At 50.0% G+C, this 21,070-nt stretch overlaps 1 protein-coding gene across 1 annotated transcript in view; it reads left to right on the forward strand.

Annotated features, from left to right (window-relative positions):
• The window catches only part of GALNT15 (polypeptide N-acetylgalactosaminyltransferase 15), a 43,258-nt gene extending 23,393 nt beyond the window's left edge, over nucleotides 1-19,865 (forward strand). Inside the window, exons 4-10 of the mRNA XM_027961962.3 lie at nucleotides 4,199-4,366; nucleotides 9,056-9,173; nucleotides 11,262-11,456; nucleotides 12,164-12,295; nucleotides 12,660-12,764; nucleotides 15,561-15,704; nucleotides 17,668-19,865. Coding sequence (XP_027817763.2) covers nucleotides 4,199-4,366; nucleotides 9,056-9,173; nucleotides 11,262-11,456; nucleotides 12,164-12,295; nucleotides 12,660-12,764; nucleotides 15,561-15,704; nucleotides 17,668-17,814 — 1,009 coding nt within the window. The 3' untranslated portion in view covers nucleotides 17,815-19,865. The remainder of the gene's footprint in view (nucleotides 1-4,198; nucleotides 4,367-9,055; nucleotides 9,174-11,261; nucleotides 11,457-12,163; nucleotides 12,296-12,659; nucleotides 12,765-15,560; nucleotides 15,705-17,667) is intronic.
• The last annotated feature ends 1,205 nt before the right edge of the window (nucleotides 19,866-21,070 follow it).

Raw genomic sequence — 21,070 nt, forward strand, 5'->3', positions numbered from 1 at the left:
GGCCACCACTGCCTGAGCTGACTGCAGCTCTAGTGCCCAAGCCAGGGAGGAAGGGTCATGGCCAGAGAAAAGGGGAGATTTCCAAGGGCAAAGGGGCAGACCCCCCTCTTAGGGGTGTTCCTGGCTCAGGATGCTGACCATGCTGTTTCCCATGGAAGAAGACTGATCCAGGCTCCTGCCTTAGGGATACCTAGTTCTTTAAAAATATGTGTATATCACTTTATAGTTCACAAAGAGCTCCTGGTCAAAGTGCAGGGTCTGGGATGTCTTCATTCTACTTTTTTTAATAGACTTTATTATTACAACAATTTTTGGTATACAGCAAAATTGAGAGGCAAGAATGCTGGAGTGGGTTTTCCTTCCCTGCTCCAGGGGAACTTCCCGACCCAGAAATCGAGCCCGGGTCTCCTGCACTGCAGGCAGAGTCTTTACCAACTGAGCTGCGAGGGAAGCCCCCAGTTGAGAGGAAGTTACAGAGATTTCTCATGTATCGTCTCCCTCTACATGTGCATAGCCTTCCCCGTTTCAGCGTCTTCCATCAGAGTGGTAAAATGGTTAACAATTGATGAACCCACATTAACAAATCAAAAGCATCCAAGAGGAATGCCTAGTTCCCAAGGTCACCTAGTTATCAAGGTCACCTAGTTCCCAAGGTCATGGTCACCTAGTTCCCAAGGTCAAGGTCACCTAGTTCTCAAGGTCGTCTAGTTCCCAGGGTCATCTAGTTCTCAAGGTCGTCTAGTTCTCAAGGTCACCTAGTTCCCAAGGTCACCTAATTCTCAAGGTCAAGGTCACCTAGTTCTCAAGGTCGTCTAGTTCCCAGGGTCACCTAGCTTCCAAGGTCACCTAGCTTTCAAGGTCACCTAGTTCTCAAGGTCATCCAGTTCTCAAGGTCATCTAGCTCTCAAGGTCACTTAGTTCTCAGGGTCATCTAGTTCCCAGGGTCACCTAGTTCTCAAGGTCATCCAGTTCTCAAGGTCACCTAGTTCCTAAGGTCACCTAGCTCTCAAGGTCACCTAACTCTCAAGGTCACCTAACTCTCAAGGTCACCTAGTTCTTAGCTGAGGTTGAGACTGCTCCATATTTGAGGGCTTAGTGATGGAAGGCAGTCTGGAGAATCCCACATTTGTGTGTGTGTATGTGTGTGTGTGTATGTGTGTGTGTGTGTGTGTGTGTGTGTGTGTGTTGAGGAGCAACAAGGGATTAAGATGCCTCCAGCTCTGCAGAGCGAGCTGCCTTCCTCTGGTCTGTGGCCCAGGAAAGCTCTCAGCCCCGTCCTGCTCTGTCCCCCTCGGCAGACAGAGTCCCGGGAGAGCCAGCGTCAGTCTTGGGGTCACACTTGAGCAGCAAAGCTCTGGGAAGAGAGACTGCAGAGCTTCTTGCTTCTTAGTATAAGACACTTCCCACAAACACTGAGAATTTGCATGAACTTCCAGAATGACTTTCTACATCACAGAGCAAGAGGACCATTCAGGCCCAGGGGAAAAGCAAAGAGTGGCGAGGTAGACTAGGGTCGTTCCTCCTTGGGGTGAAAGTGTGGTGGATGAGTTTGCAGCTGTAGCTACCTTTTGGCTCCCTGGACAGTGGTGCTTTGGTTGACCTCACATATTTCAGTTAGCTGGTGTTTGTTGATGGCTCCATTGAAACCTAAATGTTTGACCACCTAGAGCTTAGAAAGGCTTAGGAGAGGATTGACCTCAAGTCTGCCTGTGAGTTAAAACTCAGTTCACAAGTGACAGGATGATGGAGTGAGTCCTTTCCTCGCTCCTTCCAAGTCAGACAGGGAAGCTTTGCTATTTCGCCCTAAGTGAATTCTAAGAACTCCAGATACATCTGTAGGTTTGAAACACAAAGCTAAATGTAAGACTGTTTTTTTTTTTTTTAATCACTCCTTTTCAAGTCTCTCAACTCCAATTTCTTCCTAATTCAGCCCTGACCAAGCAGCTGCTCTGGTCCATGGGAATAAAAAACAAAACAAGGAAACATCTTTCATTTCACTCATTGACATTTTAATCTTCATCTTTACCCAAAATGTATTCAAAGAGGCTTATGATGAATCATTTATGTAACTGGCTAAAATAGAAGAAGGAAAAGATGGTGTTGGAAACTGGGGGTAATACAGTTATTAGAAATGAGATTTACATATGACCCTGAGCCTCCAGCAAGGTAGAGCAAAAAGAGAAACTTTAGGGTGATCATTCTCTGATGAAAAGGGAGGTACAACTTTTATCAAGAAGGACACAGCTGAGAGCTCTGGGACAGACATTGTGTAGACACTTGAACGCAGTTTCCTCTCTTGTCCTGTTACAATTACCAAGACGGCACAGACTCGATGGGGCTCTTCAGAACTCAGCCACATGGCTTCCCTGGCTCTTGACTCTGAAATTCCACAAAATGCTCTGCCACTTGCCAAATCCATCCGCTCTGCACAGCTCTTTCAACAGTAAGCAGACCTGGGAGCGCGTCCCCCTGAAATCCTTGCCCGTACTTCTCAGCTTCTTCGGTCAATGCACAGTGCTCCAAAGTGGCAGAGGCCAGAGGTCTCAAGTCACCATCACCTTCCAGAGGGCAGGGAAAATGTATCAGGATCCTTGCTGTAAATATAAACCCTGTGACCCTTCATGCCAAGGCCAGTCACTGGAGGCCACAGATTAAAGCAGATCCTTGAATCCCAGGACCACTCTGGCCCTCTCCATATGGGCTGGGCTCGTGCCAGCCCTGGCCGTCTCCGAAGTGGATGGAAAGCGATGGGAGTGTAAACAGCATGGCTGGCATCTCTTTCCCAGAAATATTCCTTTTCTTAGACTGGTAGCTGCCAGCCAGTCTAAGACTTTTCTTACCAGTCTAACTGGGTAACCCCTGAGTTCATGCCTAACTCATTCCAAGGTACAGCTTTTAGAAGAAACTGCCATGAAAGGCCATGAAAGGGAAAAAAAAAATGTGACTGAGATATGACTAGGTGGAGGGCAGCTGCTGGTACACCTGAGTGATGCGTGAAAAGGCAGGGTTTCCAACCTGTACCAAAATCTGCACCAATTTCCCATAGCGCCCTCTCTGAGGTCATGTAGTCCCGAGCCAAGCAAAAAATCGGGGATGAAATACAACGCCAACAGCTACAGGAAATGGACAAGGGAATCTAGTTGAGGACTTCGCTGAGAGACACCATGTACTCATACACACGCAAGTGCGCTCCTGCACACACGCACACACACACACACACACACACACACACACACACACACACGCTTTAACATCAAGGAAACTTCTGGGGCTTGACAGTCCTGGTTTCTCAAGACAGCCCAGTTTCGTGACCCAGGTAGGAGCCAGAACTAGACCCTAGAGCAGGGGCCGTGAGCCCTCTGCAGTTAAACACAATATTTTGTATATGTGCATGCGATCATTTTTCTGAGGAGGGATCCATTGTTTTCCTGTGATTCTCAAAGGAATCAAAGGCCTCCAAAGAAGTCAAGAGCCATAGTCCTAGAGCATTACAGCTGAGAAAGAAAGGCCTTTCTGGGAAGTAGTTCCGCCTCCCATTTTACAAATGAGGAAGCTAAGGCCCAGAGAGGCACAACAGCTGCCTCAAGGCCACACAGCGCACTAGCGCAGAGCTGAGCCTAGGTCACCGTTCCTCTGTCTCTCAGGTTTGTCCAGAGAGGGTGTGTGTGTGTGTGTGTGTGTATGTGTGTGTGTGTGTGTGTGTGTGTGTGTGTGTTTATTTTTATGGACAGAGAGATTTTTAAAGAAGGGGGCAGGAATATTCTTTAATGAAATGGGCCCCCAACTCCCTGTGGAAAAATGTATTTTCTAGAACAGTGCTGTTCAGTAGAAATAGAACTGGAACCACAGGTATAACAAACACTTCTAGTAGTCCCGCGTCAAGATAAAGAGACAGATGATGTTAATTTCAACAAAATATTTTAGTAAATCCAACATGTCCAAAATATTATCATTTCCACATGCGATCAATACGATGATTACTGAGATGGGCACACCATTTTTCATACGGAGTCTTCTCAAGGCCATGCGTGTTTTACAGTTACACCACATCTCAGTTCAGACACCTGATATTTTTAGGAGCCCAGTAGCTGCGTGACTGGTGGTTGCCGTATTGGGAGCTGGCGTCTAAATTATGTTTCTGCACCCCCCAGCAAATGGAGGGTGTGTATCCCTTCTCTGATCTCACGGTTCCTTCCAGGAGCAGGGTGGTGTCTCCAGTCCTAGACGTGATTGACTGGAAGACTTTGCAGTATTACCCCTCCGAGGACCAGCAGCGGGGAGTGTTGGACTGGAAGCTGGATTTCCGCTGGGAGCCTTTGCCTGAGCGCGAGAGGAGGGCCCTCGCCTCCCCTGTCAGTCCCTTCAGGTGAGGCTCCTTCCCCAGCCGGCTTCGCCGCTGCCTAGGGATGGCTGTTATTATCCTCACATTGCTTTACGAGTGGAGTCTGGCAAAGTTTCCAGACCCTGAAAGTAGAAAGCAGAAGCACCTTATCTGGGGTCTCAGTCCAGCTCCATCTCACCAGGAAACTCTGGAGCTGCTCAGGCCTCAGATACTTTCTTGGTAAAAGGGAAGAATTCAGCTGGGTAAATGCTAAAACACCGGAAGTCTCAAAATACGTCCAGCTTTGTGGTTTGCTTCTCACGTGTAGGACTTTCAGACAAATATCCTATGTTTATCATAGGATACGTTATGTTTAACATCTGGTCGATGTTCTAGAGAGCTTCTGCTGCATAACAAACCGTCCAGACTTAAGGGTGTGGAAGAGCTTTTATTAAGAGCCTGGACTCTGGGTTGTGAATTCTGAAGGGAGCTCTGGTGTTGGCTGTTTGCTCCCTGGTGTCCGGGGCCTCAGCAGGATCAGACTAGACTGGCTGGAAATGACTCAACGGCTCAGGGCAGGACTCCCCAGAGTCCAATGGTGGCCTTCTCTGGGACCCAGTGGGAGCTTCTTCCCTGTTCTCTGCATGAGATCCCTGCAGGCGGGTCCCTGAGATTCCTATACCCTGGCACTGAGTTCAGACAGCAAAGGTCCCAGAAGAGCCAGGCAAAGCAAGCTGTCATCTCCTACCCAATTAAAAAAATTACGTATTGAGGCGAAATTCATATAATGTAAAATGAACCGTTTCTAAGTGAACAATTCAGTATATTCGCGATGCTGAGCAACCATTGCCTTTTTACAGTCCCAAACATTTCCCTTTTTCTAAAGGCAAGTCCCTTACTCGGTGTCTCCCATTGTCCTCTTTCTTCAGCCGCTAGCAATCCCCAATCCACTGTCCGTCTCCATAGATTTATCGGTTCTGGATATTTAATACCAAGGGACTCATCCAGTAGGTGACCTTCTGTGTCTGGCTTCTCCCACTTATCGTGATGTTTCAGAGTATGTACCCCCTTTTATAAGCAAGTCTCAGAGGTCACCCGGGGTCACTTCCTCCACAGCCACAGGCCACCTAGGTTCCCAGGAGGGAGACGTGGTCCTCAGTCGCAGTGGGGTTGACGTCGCATTGTAGAAAGAGCCCAACGGACAAAGATTCTGCCGCCGTTGGCCTGCCCAGCACCAAGAAGTCACCCAGGCTGTTTCTGCGTGCCTTGTCTATGGACACAAAATGAGGCGTTAGTCACAAACAGGGCTTCCAAGTGCCTACCCGAGAGCGTATGACTCTAACAGCTGACCTAAGCCACCAAACTTGGATATGCAGGAAATATTTTTTTATTTTCTACTAACTGAACTTAGGTAATTTTTTTCTCGATCCCTGTTTCCTAACAGCAGAAAACTTCTGGACAAATTAGACAGGTTCAGTGATAGCTTAGTCATCTCATCACTGAATCTGTCATCCAGGTGTGCCCACCCTCTGTCCTTCTGGGTGGACTTTGGGCTCTGGGCTTCCAGGGGGACGTTGGTGGGAAGGAAGGGCTCCGCTTCAGGCTCTGGCTGTCCTGTGTCGGATTCATCATGATGCGTGCACTTTCACGGGCCGTGGCCACAGAAGGGGGCTGGCATGCAGGTCCCGCTGGCCTGCACCCTCCACATGGTGTCTGCCAAGGTCCCACATCTTCTTCCAGCCCACACTGGCATGCTGATGGTCCGGGAGCCTCTAAGGAGCTGCACCTACCACCTGCCTCCCCGGGCACCACCTAGACCCTATCTCTTAGGGCCAAGGGCCATCAGGGGGTTCCTGAACTCCCAGCGCAGCCAGCAGGGAGGTGGGCCATGTGCCCTCTGCTCTCTGATCCCAAAACAACGAGCAAGGGATCCTCCTCCTCCAGGAATTGCCCTGAAGGTGTCAAGGTGGATACGAGGTCCTTCTCGGGGATCTACCTGAATCTCTGTGTCTTGATCTCCCCTCGGGCTCTCTCTTGTCTCCCCGGGCCTGAGGATCTTATCTAGTTTGGGCATAGAAAATCCTGGCTCTGTGAGGATGAGCCCTCATCTTAGGCCTAGACTGCAGCTTTGCCGTTAGACTTGAAAACTCAGAGGCTGCTGTCTTTGTTCTCGGCTTTGGGGCCACGTTGTAGTCAGTTCAGCAGTCATAACAAAAAACCACAGGTTGGGCGGCTTAACCAACATGAGATTTACTTTTCTCACATTGCTGGACCTCATTTAGCCTTAATTACTCCTTCAGAGGCCCCATCTCCAAATACAATACACTGTGGGTTAGGGCTTTGACATGTGAATTTGGGAGGGACACAGACATTCAGTCTGAAACCGGCCCATACCAACCTTAGGCCTCGTATCCCCAGTGGGGAAGGGTCATGGTACTGAGATGCAGGTGTAAGGGGTGGGGTGCGGAACCAGCTATGTTTTACCTCCTTCCACCATAGGTGTGCGTCCTGAAAGCACAGGGAGCTAATTCTATCTGACTTCGTTACTGGCCTGTCAGCGTCTTCTGAGCCCCTGTTTCACGCCAGACACTCTATTGAGCGCTGTGAACCCAAAGAATCGAAAGAGAAGTTTCTAGACCTCTCTGAGTTATGGTGTGGGAGGATGGTAGATCTCAGCATTATGAGGAGCGCTGGATAGGTGGGTCCACAGAAAGTTCAGAGAGAGGCCTGCTTGAGGGAGCAATTTAATCTGCTCCAGCCAAAGCGAAGGGATTCCATTCAAGAGAACAGACTTCTCAGATGACCTTTGCCCAACTTGAGGCAAAGGCTCCTTGACTCCAGGCACCAGTCCTCTCTGGAACCTTCTTTTAGGCCTCAGGGTCTCTCTGATGCCTAAGGTCACTGTAGTCACCTTGACCCACCCAGTTTGACCTACCATTGGCCAAAGATGGCGCCTCTCCTGTTCCAGCCAAGGAGAATCCAGTCACCTTTGCAAGGGGCAGCTGCTCCTTCCCTGAGACCCGGCTGCTACCCGGCCCCTGTGGAGGCCTCAGGCTCCCTGTGCGGGGCCCAGCTCTCTTCTCACACACATTCAAACGTTTCTAACTGTGTCTCCCCCACCTTGGATACTCTGACTTCATGACCTCTCTCATCAGTCTGGTGAGAGAGCATGAAAGTGGAATTAGGATGAGGTTGGGTATAGGTTATACACAGATGCCAAGAAACTTCCAGAAAGGATACCATCATCTGTACATTTGCAATGGTAGTGGTAAGTGATATTTATTGAACATGTGCTTAGTTAATGCTATAAACATATTATACATATCAGCTGGCTCCGTGGCAAAGAACCTGCCTGCCAATGCAGGGGACACAAGAGACACAGGTTGGATCCCTGGGTCATGAAGATCCCCTGGAGGAGGGGATGGCAACCCACTCATTTTCGTGCCTGGAGAATCCCATGGACAGAGGAGCCTGGTGGGCTTCAGTCCATAGGGTCACACAGAGTCCGACACGACTGAAGTGACTTGGCACACACATAATTCTGTGAAGCAGTTACTGTTAATAATCACTATTATTAGTCCCATTTCCCACATGTGAAAATGGAGGTACACAGAGATTAGAGATGAACCCTCCAGAGGCTGCCCAGTTGCATGAAGTTGTTAAGCGGTAGATCCAAGGTTAAACTTGGAGGCCAGCCTCCTGCCACAGTGCTCTTCATGGCTCTGCTCTGCTGTGTTTTAAAGTCAAGTTTTAAATACAATCTATCATTGCCAGGTACATAAAGGCTATACAGATACCCGTGTCAGCTCAGGACAGGGCTTGCTGCCAAAGGCATCATGAAAAAGCACTTGAGTTTCAGAGATCTTTGGGTTTTGGCAAGCAGGTGTACTCAACATGACATTTCTTTTAGTCCCCAAAACTCTATTATGAAGCAACGTTATTGTCCCCAATTAGAGGTGATGAAATTGAGTCCAGAGTGGTCATCTGTCTCGTCCAAGATCTTACAAATCGTAAGTGGTAAAACTGGAAATAACTACACTATTGGTTTTTAGTGTGGTATAACTTCGTGTTTTCAATAGCCCAAACGTCAGTAGTTTTGTTCATGTAAAACTGTGAACTCTGAGTCATCCACTCCTGAGGCATACCCAGCGTTTGGCCATATTGAAATGTGTACTCTTTCGAATGAAGAGATGCTGATCCCAAAGCCTCTGGCTTGGTCCTCCTCAGGGAAACTCTTCTGCAGGATGTTGCTGTCGTCTTAATTCCCTCTCAGGGATTCCAGCTTTCTGTGTTTTTAAGGAACGTGTATTTCCCCCAGAGCACTTGGGGACTTTTCTATTCCAGATTCCCTGTGGCATTCGTCTTCGGGGGTGCGTGGTCGTGAAGCAGATAAGAGTGTGAGGTCAAGAGTGAGGGCAGGAAGAGGCCCGCTGGCCGCTTTGGTCCAGACCTGGTGCTGCTGGCCTCAGGGCACCTTCTTCCCAAAGACCTCACCAGAGAGGGGGCCCTCCCTGAAGGAGCAGAGTCCCAGGATGGGGGATAAAAGGTCCAGGTGGCCAGAGCTCTCGTTTCATGCAACCCCGGGACTTGTGACATGCTCGCTCGACTCCAGCCTTGAGGCCTGAATGAGGCCGGAGCCCACTCTCTGGGCCCCCGGAACAGCCCCACCTGCCGTCCCCAGCCCCAGGCGCTCCGGGTTCTGAACTGCGGTCTGTTCCCACCTTCTCTTCCCAGGAGCCCCGTGGTGCCTAGCGGGGTGGTGGCCGTGGACCGACATTACTTCCAGAACACCGGAGCGTACGACCCTCTCCTGTCACTGCAGGGAGGTGGAAACCTCGAGCTGTCTCTCAAGGTACGTCCTGGGCCACAGGAGGCCCCGGAGGTTCTCTGGAGCCGTGGGTAGGGTCACAGCTTGGAGGTCAAGGATGCTGCTTCAGACAAACACAGAGTCCTCATCGGGGGGTGTCCCACCTGCTTTCTCCCCCGCTGTCCTCTCTCTTGACTTTGCCACAGCCTCCCTCCTGAGCCCACTTGTCGAGCCTGCTCACAGGAAAGGGTGTGTCTTCAGTCATCTCCGCCTGATGCAGAGCTTCCTGGGCGTCCTCCGAGGCCAGCGCCCTTAGCACCTGGAGAGTTTTCACCGTGCCTGCTGGCCGAAGCAAATACCACACAGTTCTGTGTGCTCAGTTTGATCCAAACAACATAATGGGACTTCCCTTGTAGCTCAGTTGGTAAAGAATCTGCCTACAATGCAGGAGACCCGGGTTCGATTCCTGGGTTGGGAAGATCCCCTGGAGAAGGAAATGGCCACCCACTCCAGTATTCTTGCCTGGAGAATCCCATGGACTATAGCCTGCCAGGCTCCTTTGTCCATGGGGTCTCAAGAGTCAGACACGACTTAGCAACTAAACAACTTAATAAGTTAATCAGTTTTTGTCCAAACAGCATAGCCCCACTGTGCACCACACAATTTCTCAAGCCTTGGATCGGATCGGACCCTTCACTCTCATTTCCTCATTGATTTTTAGCCTGATTTTTCACCGCAGCAACCCCTGAAAACCCAACCCAGCGAAGACACACAGCATTGCAAGTACAGCAATCAGGTTGTAATCAGTTAGCAGAACATCCAACAGATGTCACTACGCTTCTCCTGAACTTTGAAAACAGCCCACTCAGCCGTCTCAGTTTGCTCTGGCACCCTGGGGCGCCTTGGCGCACAGTTTGGAAAGCCCATGGTTTGCCTTCTTGGTGTCTTTAGGTTCTGCCTATCCTAGGCAGGTTTTCGCTTTCCTCTTTATTCCCAAGTAGGGAATAAGAGACTTCCTGTCAGATGAACTCCAGGCACTTGGGAGGAGGAGTGAGTGGAGAGCAGGGAAACTCCCAGGAGTAGGAAGGACTGAGGAGAGCTTGCTTCGATCTCCACACGAGTGGCTTCTGGTAACTGCAGCAGGAGACGTCACAAGCTTTTAGAGATTCCCTGGCCACTAGGGGTACTCTCTCCCCCCAGGAAGCAGCCTTGCATCCTCCAAGTGCTGAATCTGGGCACGTGTTTCAGGAGCAGGGCAGGGACGTTCAGGCAGTTTCAGGGATTCAGTTCAGTCACTCAGTCATGTCCAACTCTCTGCGACCCGATGAACCGCAGCACACCAGGCCACCCTGTCCATCACCAACTCCTGGAGTTGACTCAAACTCATGTCCTTCGAGTCAGTGATGCCATCCAACCAACTCATCCTCTGTCGTCCCCTTCTCCTCCTGCCTTCAATCTTTCCCAGCATCAGGATCTTTTCCAATGAGTCAGTTCTTCGCATCAGGTGGCCAAAGTATTGGAGTTTCAGCTTCAGCCTCAGTCCTTCCAATGAATATTCAGGACTGATTTCCTTTAGGATGGACTGGTTGGATCTCCTTGCAGTCCAAGGGACAACATCACAGTTCAAAAGCATCAATTCTTCGGTGCTCAGCCTTCTTCATAGTCCAACTCTCACATCCATACATTACTACTGGAAAAACCATAGCTTTGACTAGATGGACCTTTGTTGGCAAAGTAGTGTCTGTTTTTTAATATGCTATCTAGGTTGGTCATGGCTTTTCTTCTAAGGAGCAAGCGTCTTTTAATTTCATGGCTGCAGTCACCATCTGCAATGATTTTGGAGCCCCCCCCCAAAATAAAGTCTGCCACTGTTTCCACTGTCTCCCATTGTTGCCGGGGTGTGGCCCCTCAACCCACAGATCCCAGCCCGGGACCACCACCCTCGTTCTCCCCACCTTGCGCCTACCAGCCTGCGCAGAACTCTCAGATCAGGAAGCTCTGTTCCATCCTGAGAACTAGCGTCACTGTGCGCTCGTGAGGTTGCGGGCATTTTTCCAGCCCCTCCCAGGGTCCCTCGAGTCCCACATCTCTGGAGAGGAGCACAGAAGTGTGCGTTTTCTCCTTTCCTGGCAGACCTGGCTTTGTGGAGGCTCCGTGGAAATCCTGCCCTGCTCCCGGGTGGGGCACCTCTACCGAAATGAAGATGCCCACTCCCAGCTTGAGCGGGAGGCCGCCCTGCAGAACAAGATCCGCATCGCTGAGACCTGGCTGGACTCCTTCAAAGAAACCTTCTACAAGCACAGTCCAGAGGCCTTGTCCCTGAGCAAGGTAAGGGGAGAACCCAGCAGAGGCTTCTGTGCCCACCCAGGGGCCCCTCCCGAGCTGGAGGCTGGGCCAGAAGCACCTCCCCATCCGCCTCGAAGGGCAAATACAAGCTTCCAGCTGGTACTTCCATGGGGGCCCTCTCAAGGGGCTCCCCCTCCCGGTGGGGTTGTCCTCTGTCTCTCCCAGCGTCTCGGCGAGGAGGTGAGGGGGCGCGGCGAGCGGAACAGTGGGAGGGGGATGAGGTCACAGCTGGTCCTGGCCTCGAATCCCCCGGTGTCTGTGGGGCGGGGTCTGTCATCACATCTAAGGCTGCGGCCGTTCATCCTGGGCCCAGAGGAAAGACTGGGTGGGGAGTAATTGTTGAGATGGGTCCCCCAGGGCCCTTTCACCCCAGGGAAAGTGCTCGGGGCTATGCAATTACCCCAAGACGTGAAACAGAAGCATAGAAGTAAACGTAGAGGACCTCCCCGGAAAGGCCCAGAAAAATAAACCTTTCATACATTTGATTAAATGTCCACAAACGGCATTTTCAACTGGCCCACCAGCATTCGGCACAGTTCTGTTGGCAGGACACGTGGATGCTGCTTGGCGCGGGACGCGGCCCGCGGTGACGCGCGCTGTCCGCCTCCCTCAGCTCGCTCCCAGACCCCCGTCCCTCCCCCGCGTGAGCTCTGATGTAAAGCCGCTGCCTGTGTCTCCCCCCTGCCCAGGCTGGGAAGCCGGACTGCACGGAGCGCCAACAGCTGCAGAGAAGGCTGGGCTGCAGGACCTTCCACTGGTTTCTGGCCAACGTCTACCCCGAGCTGTACCCACTGGAACGCAGGCCCAGGTTCTCCGGAAAGGCAAGGCATGAGAAAGACAAAGGGCGGAGGAGAAGGAAAGGGGGCTGAGCGGCTTCCCGGCCAGGGCCTGGGTTCAGAGGCTCTCCCCCCGCCCCGGGCACCCAGGCCGGGCCCAGTGGGGCCTCCCTGCGGGGCATGGCTGGGCTGTGCCGTAACCCGCCGCAGGGCCCCTCACCCTGGGGTGCGTCCACGACCTTCAGGAGGCCCGGCCCTTAGGATCGCTGGTTTAAGCTTGACCTCCCTCGCGTCTGTGGCCCGCACGTGGGCCTCGAGCATCACTGCAGAGAGTGAAGGAGGGGAATGCGGCCGACAGAGGGCGTCTTTGCGCGGAGGGTGGGATTCACCCCCGCGTGTCTGCTCACAGCTCCACAACACTGGACTGGGCTTCTGCGCAGACTGCGCGGCGGAAGAGGCGGCCCCAGGCTGTGCCGTGATGCTGGCCCCCTGCAGGGACGGTGAGCCGCAGCAGGTGGGTGGCCAGCGCTCCCAGACCCCCAGGGCGTCTTTGCCGGGATGCCCCTCTCTTCCCCTGGGGGCCTCTCTTTTCCTGGGTCCCGCGTCCTTGTCTGTGCCTGGGGCCCCACTCTTGTGACCCGCCCCCCAACCTGTCCCGAGCCCCTAGCCCCGATGTGGAGCCGTCAGAGAACCAGCCTCTGAGCTCAAGGAAAAGGGTCAGGCTGTTTAGCCAGTGCATTCAGCTGACAGATAAGGAAACGCAGGCTTGGAGGGCAGCTAGCCCAGGGGCGACCAAGGCAGGCGTCTCCAGAACCCCTGTGGGTAAGGGGCAGTGGGCACAGGGAGGTGGGCAGCTGCCATTCTTACTGAGGAGCGCCTGCCCCGCCCACAGGCATGTCTCTTGTCTTGTGCGGAAGTGGATCCAGCATCACAAGGTCATCCAAAACCATAAAAGACACTGGAAATCCAGAATTCATGGGAAAGACTCCCATTAAAAAAAATAAAAAATTGTTTACTTACTGGCCAAGCCTCACAGTATGCAGGATCTTACTTCCCCAACTAGGATCAAACCCATGCCCCTACAGGGCAAGTGTGGAATCCCCACCTCTGCTCTGCTAGGGAATTCCCTCTTTTTCTTTTTCTTGGACTGTAGCTGATCTACAATGTTGTCTTAGCTTCTGGTGTATAAAGTGATTCAGTTCTACATATATACATATTTATATTCTTTTTCGGATTCTTTCCTGTTGTAGCTTATTACAGGATATTGACTATAGCTCCCTGGGCTATACAGTAGGGCCTTGCTGTTTATCTATTTTATATATAGCAGTTTGTGTCTGCTAAGCCCAAACTCCTAATTTATCTGTTCCCTCCTACCTTTTTCCCTTTGGTAACCATAAGTTTGTCTTCTCTGAATGTGGGTCTGTTCCTGTTTTGTAAACATACTAAATGAAGTAAGTCAGACAGAGAAAGACAAATATCTTTAGATATCTCTTATGTGTGAAACCTAAAAGATGATGCAAATGAGCTTATTTACAAAATGGAAAAGTTCATCATTTAAATTAAAAATCTATAATCGGAGATCAAAGAAAACTTATGTGCAGGCAAATTCTCACCAGGGCACCTTTTTGAAACCAGTTCAAGACCAGTTCAAGACCATTAGCCAACTAGAACCAGAGATGGGGACAGTAGGTGACCAAGCAGGGTCTATAGGCACAGAAGCCCCGAGGAAGTGAGGAGACCTCAGAAAACATCCCCCATTTACAGCAGTCCATCAAACCTGTGACTCGTGACTGTGTTCCTGAGACTCCAGGCTGCTGGCGCTGAGTCCTGCCTCTGGGGGCCAAGACTTCCAGGCCAGAGGGGGCTCTTAGGGCAATACAAAAGCCGTGTGTGTGTGTGTGTGTGTGTGTGTGTGTGTGTGTGTGTGTGTGGCATGTGGTCTGTGAAACTCCTCCCTCGGGGAGAAGGGCTTGCTCTCCACAGTCAGAAGGGAGGCAGAGGGTGGAAACGCCCCTGGGGAAGGGAAGGGAACAACTCTGCTGGGGCGGGTGCACTGGAGACCATCCTCAGATTCCCGGGGGGTTCCCTCTGCAGGGAGGCTGGACCCTGGGGTAGCTGGAAGGGTGGGCCGCCCCAGGACAACAAAAGTTTATGACCTGCTACTGCGGCTGCTAAGTCGCTTCAGTCGTGTCCGACTCTGTGACCCCATGGACAGCAGCCCACCAGGCTCCTCTGTCCGTGGGATTCTCTAGGCAAGAATACTGGAGTGGGCTGCCACTTCCTTCTCCAGCTTATGTCCCGAGCGGTGGCCAAAGGGGGACGATGAACACCACCGGCAGGCTCTCTCCCGCAGGGGGAGGGTCTCCTTGACCCTGAGGTCCTGCACGTGGGCGCACGGCCGGCAGGATGGACTAGGAGATCCTCAACGAGTGAGGGGGAGGTTAGAGGCGGAGGGTGCTTCCAGCATCCTGTGGGCTCGTGGCTTATCAGGAAGGGCTCCTTCTGTGTGAGGGCGTTTCTTCTCTTCAAATTCCCATCACACAAATACCTGCCCAGGTAACGGGACGCCCCTGTGACTTTGGCCAAGGGTTGGTGGGTTCGCTTCTTTTTGCAGCTTGGATGATAACCTCAAAAGTCTAACCCGCCCCCAAGTCTCTCTGCTTCCAGCCTGTGATGGGGCTGTTGTATTAAGCTCTTCTATCCCAAAGGCCTCTATTAAAAGCGAACAACTAAGTGTGAGTTCCTGGAGATACGATGGAACGAGTCAGATGAGCCCCCGAGAGCCTGGGGCCAAAGCAAGAAAATGCTTTGGAGGGTCCAGCCCTGCAGGCAGGACCAGTGAGGCTCTGGGATCCCCAGGCGAAGGCCCTGGGCCTGCAGGACTTGTCGGGAAGCAGGCACTCAGGATCCCTGTGTCCCCTTCTGGTTTTACTGTCTACCAGTGTTCTAGAACACACCGATGGGCACTCACTCCTGGCCCAGGGGACAGAGAGAAAGCGGTAGGTGAGGAGGCCTTATGACGGTGGAAGCGCCTCACCTTCTGGCTGTGTGACGTCAGGTAGGCTTCTTAACCTCTCTGAGTCTTGGCTTCCTCATCTGCAAGTAGGGATAATGGTCTCCCTCGTGCAAGAGGAATGTTAGGTTTTGGAGTTAGTTAAGACTCTTGGGCTTCCCTTGTAACTCAGTCGGTAAAGAATCTGCCTGCAGTGCAGGAGTGAGTCCTGGGTTCGATTCCTGGGAAGAGTCCCCTGGAGAAGGAAACGGCTACCCACTCCTTCTAGCGGTGCTAACGGCTGTTCCCCTGTCCCAGCGCCTGGAGCACACGGGCCGGAGCACCATCCGCTACGGCGGCCCGGGGCACCTGTGCTTTGATGTCAGGCGAGAGCAGGTGATTCTCCAGAACTGCACCGAGGGGGGCTCTGCCATCCACCAGCAACACTGGGACCACCAGGAGGTGAGTGACCCACCCAGGAGCTCACGGGGCCTCTGGTGGGCACGTGTCTGGCTCTTCCGAGAGGTCAAGTGTTACCGCACTAGCCTGTGTCCCTGGGCTGAACTTAGTGATTTGGCACTAAGGTCTCGGAGGGCGGTGAAGCCGACCTTGCAGCCGAGTTATCTGCCGGCATCCAGAAAGGTGCTAATTTCCCAGGTCTCTGTGTCGCTCAGTCTTCATGCACTGGAAAAAGGAGACCCCCTAGCTGTAAAGTTTATCAGCTTTAGGCCTCGAGTAGGACTGTGGGGCGCGTTACAGATGCTGCCAAACCCCATTGGCGGTGTGCTTTTAGGAGCAGAGGAAAGGCCCACCTCCTGTTCCACAATCACATAGATGGTATAGATCGTACTTTCTTCCTTTGCTAATTTCATGCTGAGCATTTCATCATTTTCGAAAGACTTTAATTCCCGTTACCCCAGAGAGAAGCTCTAGCTCCTTTCCAGAGGTCAGTATCCAATAAAGGGGAAATAGGAGGAGCCTAAGTATTTAGGGAGCGTGGGCAGATTAAGGGTTGGAAGGAGACGGTATTAACAACTGTCTACATTGTTTTTCCTTCACCTCAAATCCCTTCTGATGTGAGCTAGGGTGTAAGTACACTTAAAACGAATTAATACACACATCTTTTTAAAATATCTTATCTTCCCCTTTTGCTTGGAAATAAGGGAGGTTAAATAACTAATCAGAACTCCATGCATCAGCGCCCTTAGAGCAGGCTGTGGAAGAGGAAAATCAGATAGCCTAAGACTTGAGCTGAACTCACGAGAAATGTTGAGAACAAAGCTCTCGGGGCTCTGGCGACAAGTGAACCCAAGGCTCAGGGGGCCCACACATGCTCAAAGAATTCTTGTAAACCAAGTTAAGGCCCTTTATGAATGATCATAAAGGATCATTCTAAGCAAGTCCTCTGGATAAGATAGATTTAGAAATAGCATTTAAGCATAATGTGTAAAAAATTAGTGACTAAGATATACCCAGCATCTTTCAGGCATTAAAAAAATATTCTCATCCAGCCATAAAAAGAAATGAGGTACTGTTCATAGCAACACTATTCACAATAGTCAAGAGGCGGAAGCAACCCAAGAATCCAATGATTGACGAATACATAAACAAAATATGCTGTGTACACACAATGGAATATTATTCCATCTTAAGGAAGAAGGAAATCCTGTCTTTTGTTTCATCATGGATGGAACTTGAAGACATTATTCTAAGTGAAATAAGCCGGTCACAAAAAGGCAAATACTATATGATTACACTTAATATGAGGTGTATAGGGAAGTCAGATTCATACAAACAGAAGACAGAACGGTCGTTACCTGGCCCGAGAGGAAGCAGGGAAAGGGAAGCTGTCATTTAATGGGTTCTGAGTTTCTGTTTTGGAAGAAGAAAAAGTTCTGGAGATCTGTCTCAACACAATGTGAATATACTTAACAGGAATACATTTTACACTTAAAAATGGTTAAGATGGGAAGTTTTATGTTACATATTGTTGTTGTCATTGTTTAGTTGCATGAAGGTGAAAAGAGAAAGTGAAGGCGCTCAGTCGTGTCCGACCCTTAGCGACCCCATGGACTGCAGCCCACCAGGCTCCTCCGTCCATGGGATTTCCCAGGCAAGGACACTGGATTGGGTTGCCATGTCCTTCTCCAGGGGATCTTCCTGACCCAGGGACCCAACCTGTGTTTGCTGCTTGGCAGGTGGATTCTTTACCACTGAGCCACCTGGGAAACTTAGGGCTACATAAATTATATTACAAAGTAGCCAAAATACTCCAATTCCCTAGCAGGCCAGTTGACAATGCTTTTATCATTCTCTTAATGACTAGCACAAATTTTAGGTATTTCTTTCTTTGCTGACTGATCGTGAGGGTCCGACCGATTTTCTTTATTTCTTTATTTTTTTTCCTTCTCTTCTCTCCTTTCAGAATGGAATGATTGTTCACATTCTCTCTGGGAAATGCATGGAAGCTGTGGTGCAGGAAAACAATAAAGATCTGCACTTGCGTGAGTGCGATGGAAAAGCCAGCCAGCTGTGGCGATTTGACAACGTCAGCACTGTGGATGAACGGTGAACGCCACCCGCAGAAGGAACACAGAAGCGTGGCCATCGCAGTCCAGCCCAAGCGAACTGCAGGAGCACGTGCCTTTCACGAAGCAGGCCCTTTAGGTGTGTGCGGTGGCGAGGGCAGAGACGCAGCGCCGTGAATGAATACGGAAAGTCTTTTCTTCCTGCCTTTCTCTCACAGGCCACTGTCTGTTTTAGACAAAAAATATGGACCCGTTGTCTCATTGTCTTCATCACTGGTAAATGATCATAGCATGGTACAGAAGATTCTTGGTTTTTTTTCCCCCTCAACTGAGCAGTATACAATTCCTTTTATCTCTGACTGAGGAAAGGAGGGGCTTCTCTGGTGGCTCAGCAGTAAAGGACTCACCTGCCAATGCAGGAGACCTGGGTTCCATCCCTGGGTTGGGAAGATCCCCTGGAGAAGGAAATAGCAACCCACTCCAGTATTCTTGCCTGGAAAATTCCATGGACAGGGGAGCCTGGCAGGCTGCAGTCCATGAGGTCGTAAAGAGTTGGACACGGCTGAGCAACAACAAACGAAAGAGGCCTGGCAACATCTTCAGGATACAAAATCCCTACTGATCAGTTTATTCTAAACTGCCTTACCTTGGACTGTCTGTGTCGACAACCGTAAAAATTAAAGAGTGAAGAAGGTGCAAAGTTCTGACATCCAAAAACTTGAATAAGTTTATGAAGACAAATTTCATGTTCATTGGTTGAACCATAACTCAGATGAAGGAAGCAAGCTACTCAGAGAAAACAGGGTTACAGAGACTTCTGCCCGGTTTTCAGCTCAGCCTAGCAGCTGCAAAGAGTCAGTAGACCTGGAATAAGATGTTTTCATGTTAATGAGAATGTTCTCGGGACTTTCTACCTCCATTCACCCTTGCCCTCACTGTTCTCTATCTTGATTAACTATAATCAGATTCTCATGCAATACACTTCTCTATAGTCACTGGTGTTGGGTCAGCTTAGACTGAACACTCCCACAAAAAAGAAGTGTGTACAGTTGAGAAACTCCTGATGTCCTCTTACCAAGTTTGCATTGACTGGATCAGAACAAGCAACTTTTGCAAAGAGGCAAATCTCCCTGGGAGGGAAATGCCAGCATCTGAGTCAAAATTCCTTTGAGAGGAGCTAGAGTGGGGTGTAGATGTCCATGAGGTTGAAAAGGCTGGGTCTGAGCCCCCAGGAAATGTCTGGCTACTCCCAAAGGGGCATTCAGCCGTAGGAAGAACACATCTTCCTCAGGGCAGAGTCCATGCTGGCGCAAGCCGGATGTGTCTCATGCTGTGACTTGGCCCATCTAGATGGGACTTAAGGGTTGTTGAGTGGGGTTGGTTCTGCGATTAAGAAAAAATGGTGCCCATTTCTCTTCCAAATGGAGTTCCCTCTTCACATGGTCAGAGAACTCCCCTCAAAGATGCTCATCTCCTCTGGGCTGTCTCGGGATACAGATAACAAACATTGAGTTTCAGATAACAAACACTGAGCAGGAAGTGAGGGCTTCCAAAAAATATCTGTCATAACTATGCATCTCTTCTCCGCCTGTTGAAGTTAATGGCATGCCGTATTTTTCCTTCCTCAGAATACACTCTAGACTTGGGCAAAGAGCCACTGGCCACATGTGGCTATCTAAACATAAATTCATTAAAATTAAAGAAAATTTAGGCTCAGTTCCTCAGCAGTACTGGCCACATTTCAAGGACTCAAGAGCCACTGTGTGGGAGAGTACAGATAATAGCACATTCCATCATGAAAACAGGCCTATTGGATAGCACTGATCTAGACAGACTCATCATCCCATGGAAAGAAGAGATTCAGCCACCATCTTCTTCTTTCAGACTTGTTTATGTTCCACACAAATTCTCCTATATCCTGAGGCTGAGACAGTGCTAAAAATTCTCAGATGACAACCTCAGGAAGGGTATTAACTGTTAAAAAATAAAAGCTAAACTAGACTTCTATTTTAAAAATGAACATTGGTATTGGCATTGTTTGGTATTTAAAGTTGCTGGAATAAATTAATATAATTAAATGAAAGGTTGAATTGAATTGTATAAGTTGTACTTGACAGTAATTTACAAAAGGACCCAGATGGCTTATTGCTTAATTGGCTGAACAAAGTAAGAATATGGTGTTTCTTGCTTCCTTAACCATCCCCATGATTTATTACTTTATTACAGAAATGGCTGTCAACTCAGTCCCTGGCTGGTACTTAAAGACCCTTAATTTAAACAAAACAGATGCCTCCACTTAATTCTCAAAGAAATTCAACCTTCTCCTCATCATAGAGTAATAGTATTCAAATCCTCTCCTCTATGGACTCAGTTCTGATTTTATTTACAGTGATCAATTTAAAAGTGGAGAACCCTGGCAGTCAGAAGATTTGATTCCCAAGAGTTTCACTCGTCCGTCTGAATGTTGTAAGACTTAATTGTTTGGGTTTTAAGACTGAATTCACCATCATTAGTGAGCAATGATCTAGGCAGATTCATCATCCCATGGAAAGAAGAGATTCAGCCACCATCGTCTTCTTTCAGACTTGTTCATGTTCAACACAAATTCTGCTAATATCCTGAGGCTGTCCCACTGTGGGAACTGAGAGTTTTCAGCCAACAATGTTAGAGTCCAACACTGTTTGTGCTATTTCACAACGAAAGCAGATGTCATCCCTAGAGGGGCCCTGATCTATTTCCTCTTTGGTCTCAATGCATTAATCCCACTGGCCAACTTAGAATCGCAACTCCCACGAACATCAGAAAGTCCCCCAGGACCGAGCTGATCGTGCGTCAGTCACTGTGCCAGAATTTGACATCATTGGAGGTCACGTTGTCATGCCCACCTCAAGGGGAGACTTCCACTTTGCACTGAGAGGCCATGAAAAAGCCAGCTGGGCACCAAACGCCCTGTGACCAGTCACTAAATCCGGACACTGCCGTGGGCTGCTTGATGGGCACAGCCCTACATATTGTGGACGCTGTTGATGCTTGTTCTGTAAAGGCTCTGTTAGAAATGCAGCTTGTTGGGCCAAAGCCCAAAGCGCCTACAAGTCCTGCCCTGATTCTTCAAACACTTGGATTTGGGCATATGTTCAATAATTACGTTGAGCACAATAACTAAGGAGGTGATATTTCCAGCATTCTAGAACCCTCTGCTATTTCTTTGTTAATTATATTCCAATCTCCAATTTTTCTGCAATCTCCTGGTGGCTCAGATGGTAAAGCATCTGCCTACAACGTGGAAGACCCAGGTTCCAG

This window comes from Ovis aries, chromosome 1 (genome assembly GCF_016772045.2).
Source record: "Ovis aries strain OAR_USU_Benz2616 breed Rambouillet chromosome 1, ARS-UI_Ramb_v3.0, whole genome shotgun sequence".
NCBI classification, from domain to species: domain Eukaryota; kingdom Metazoa; phylum Chordata; class Mammalia; order Artiodactyla; family Bovidae; genus Ovis; species Ovis aries.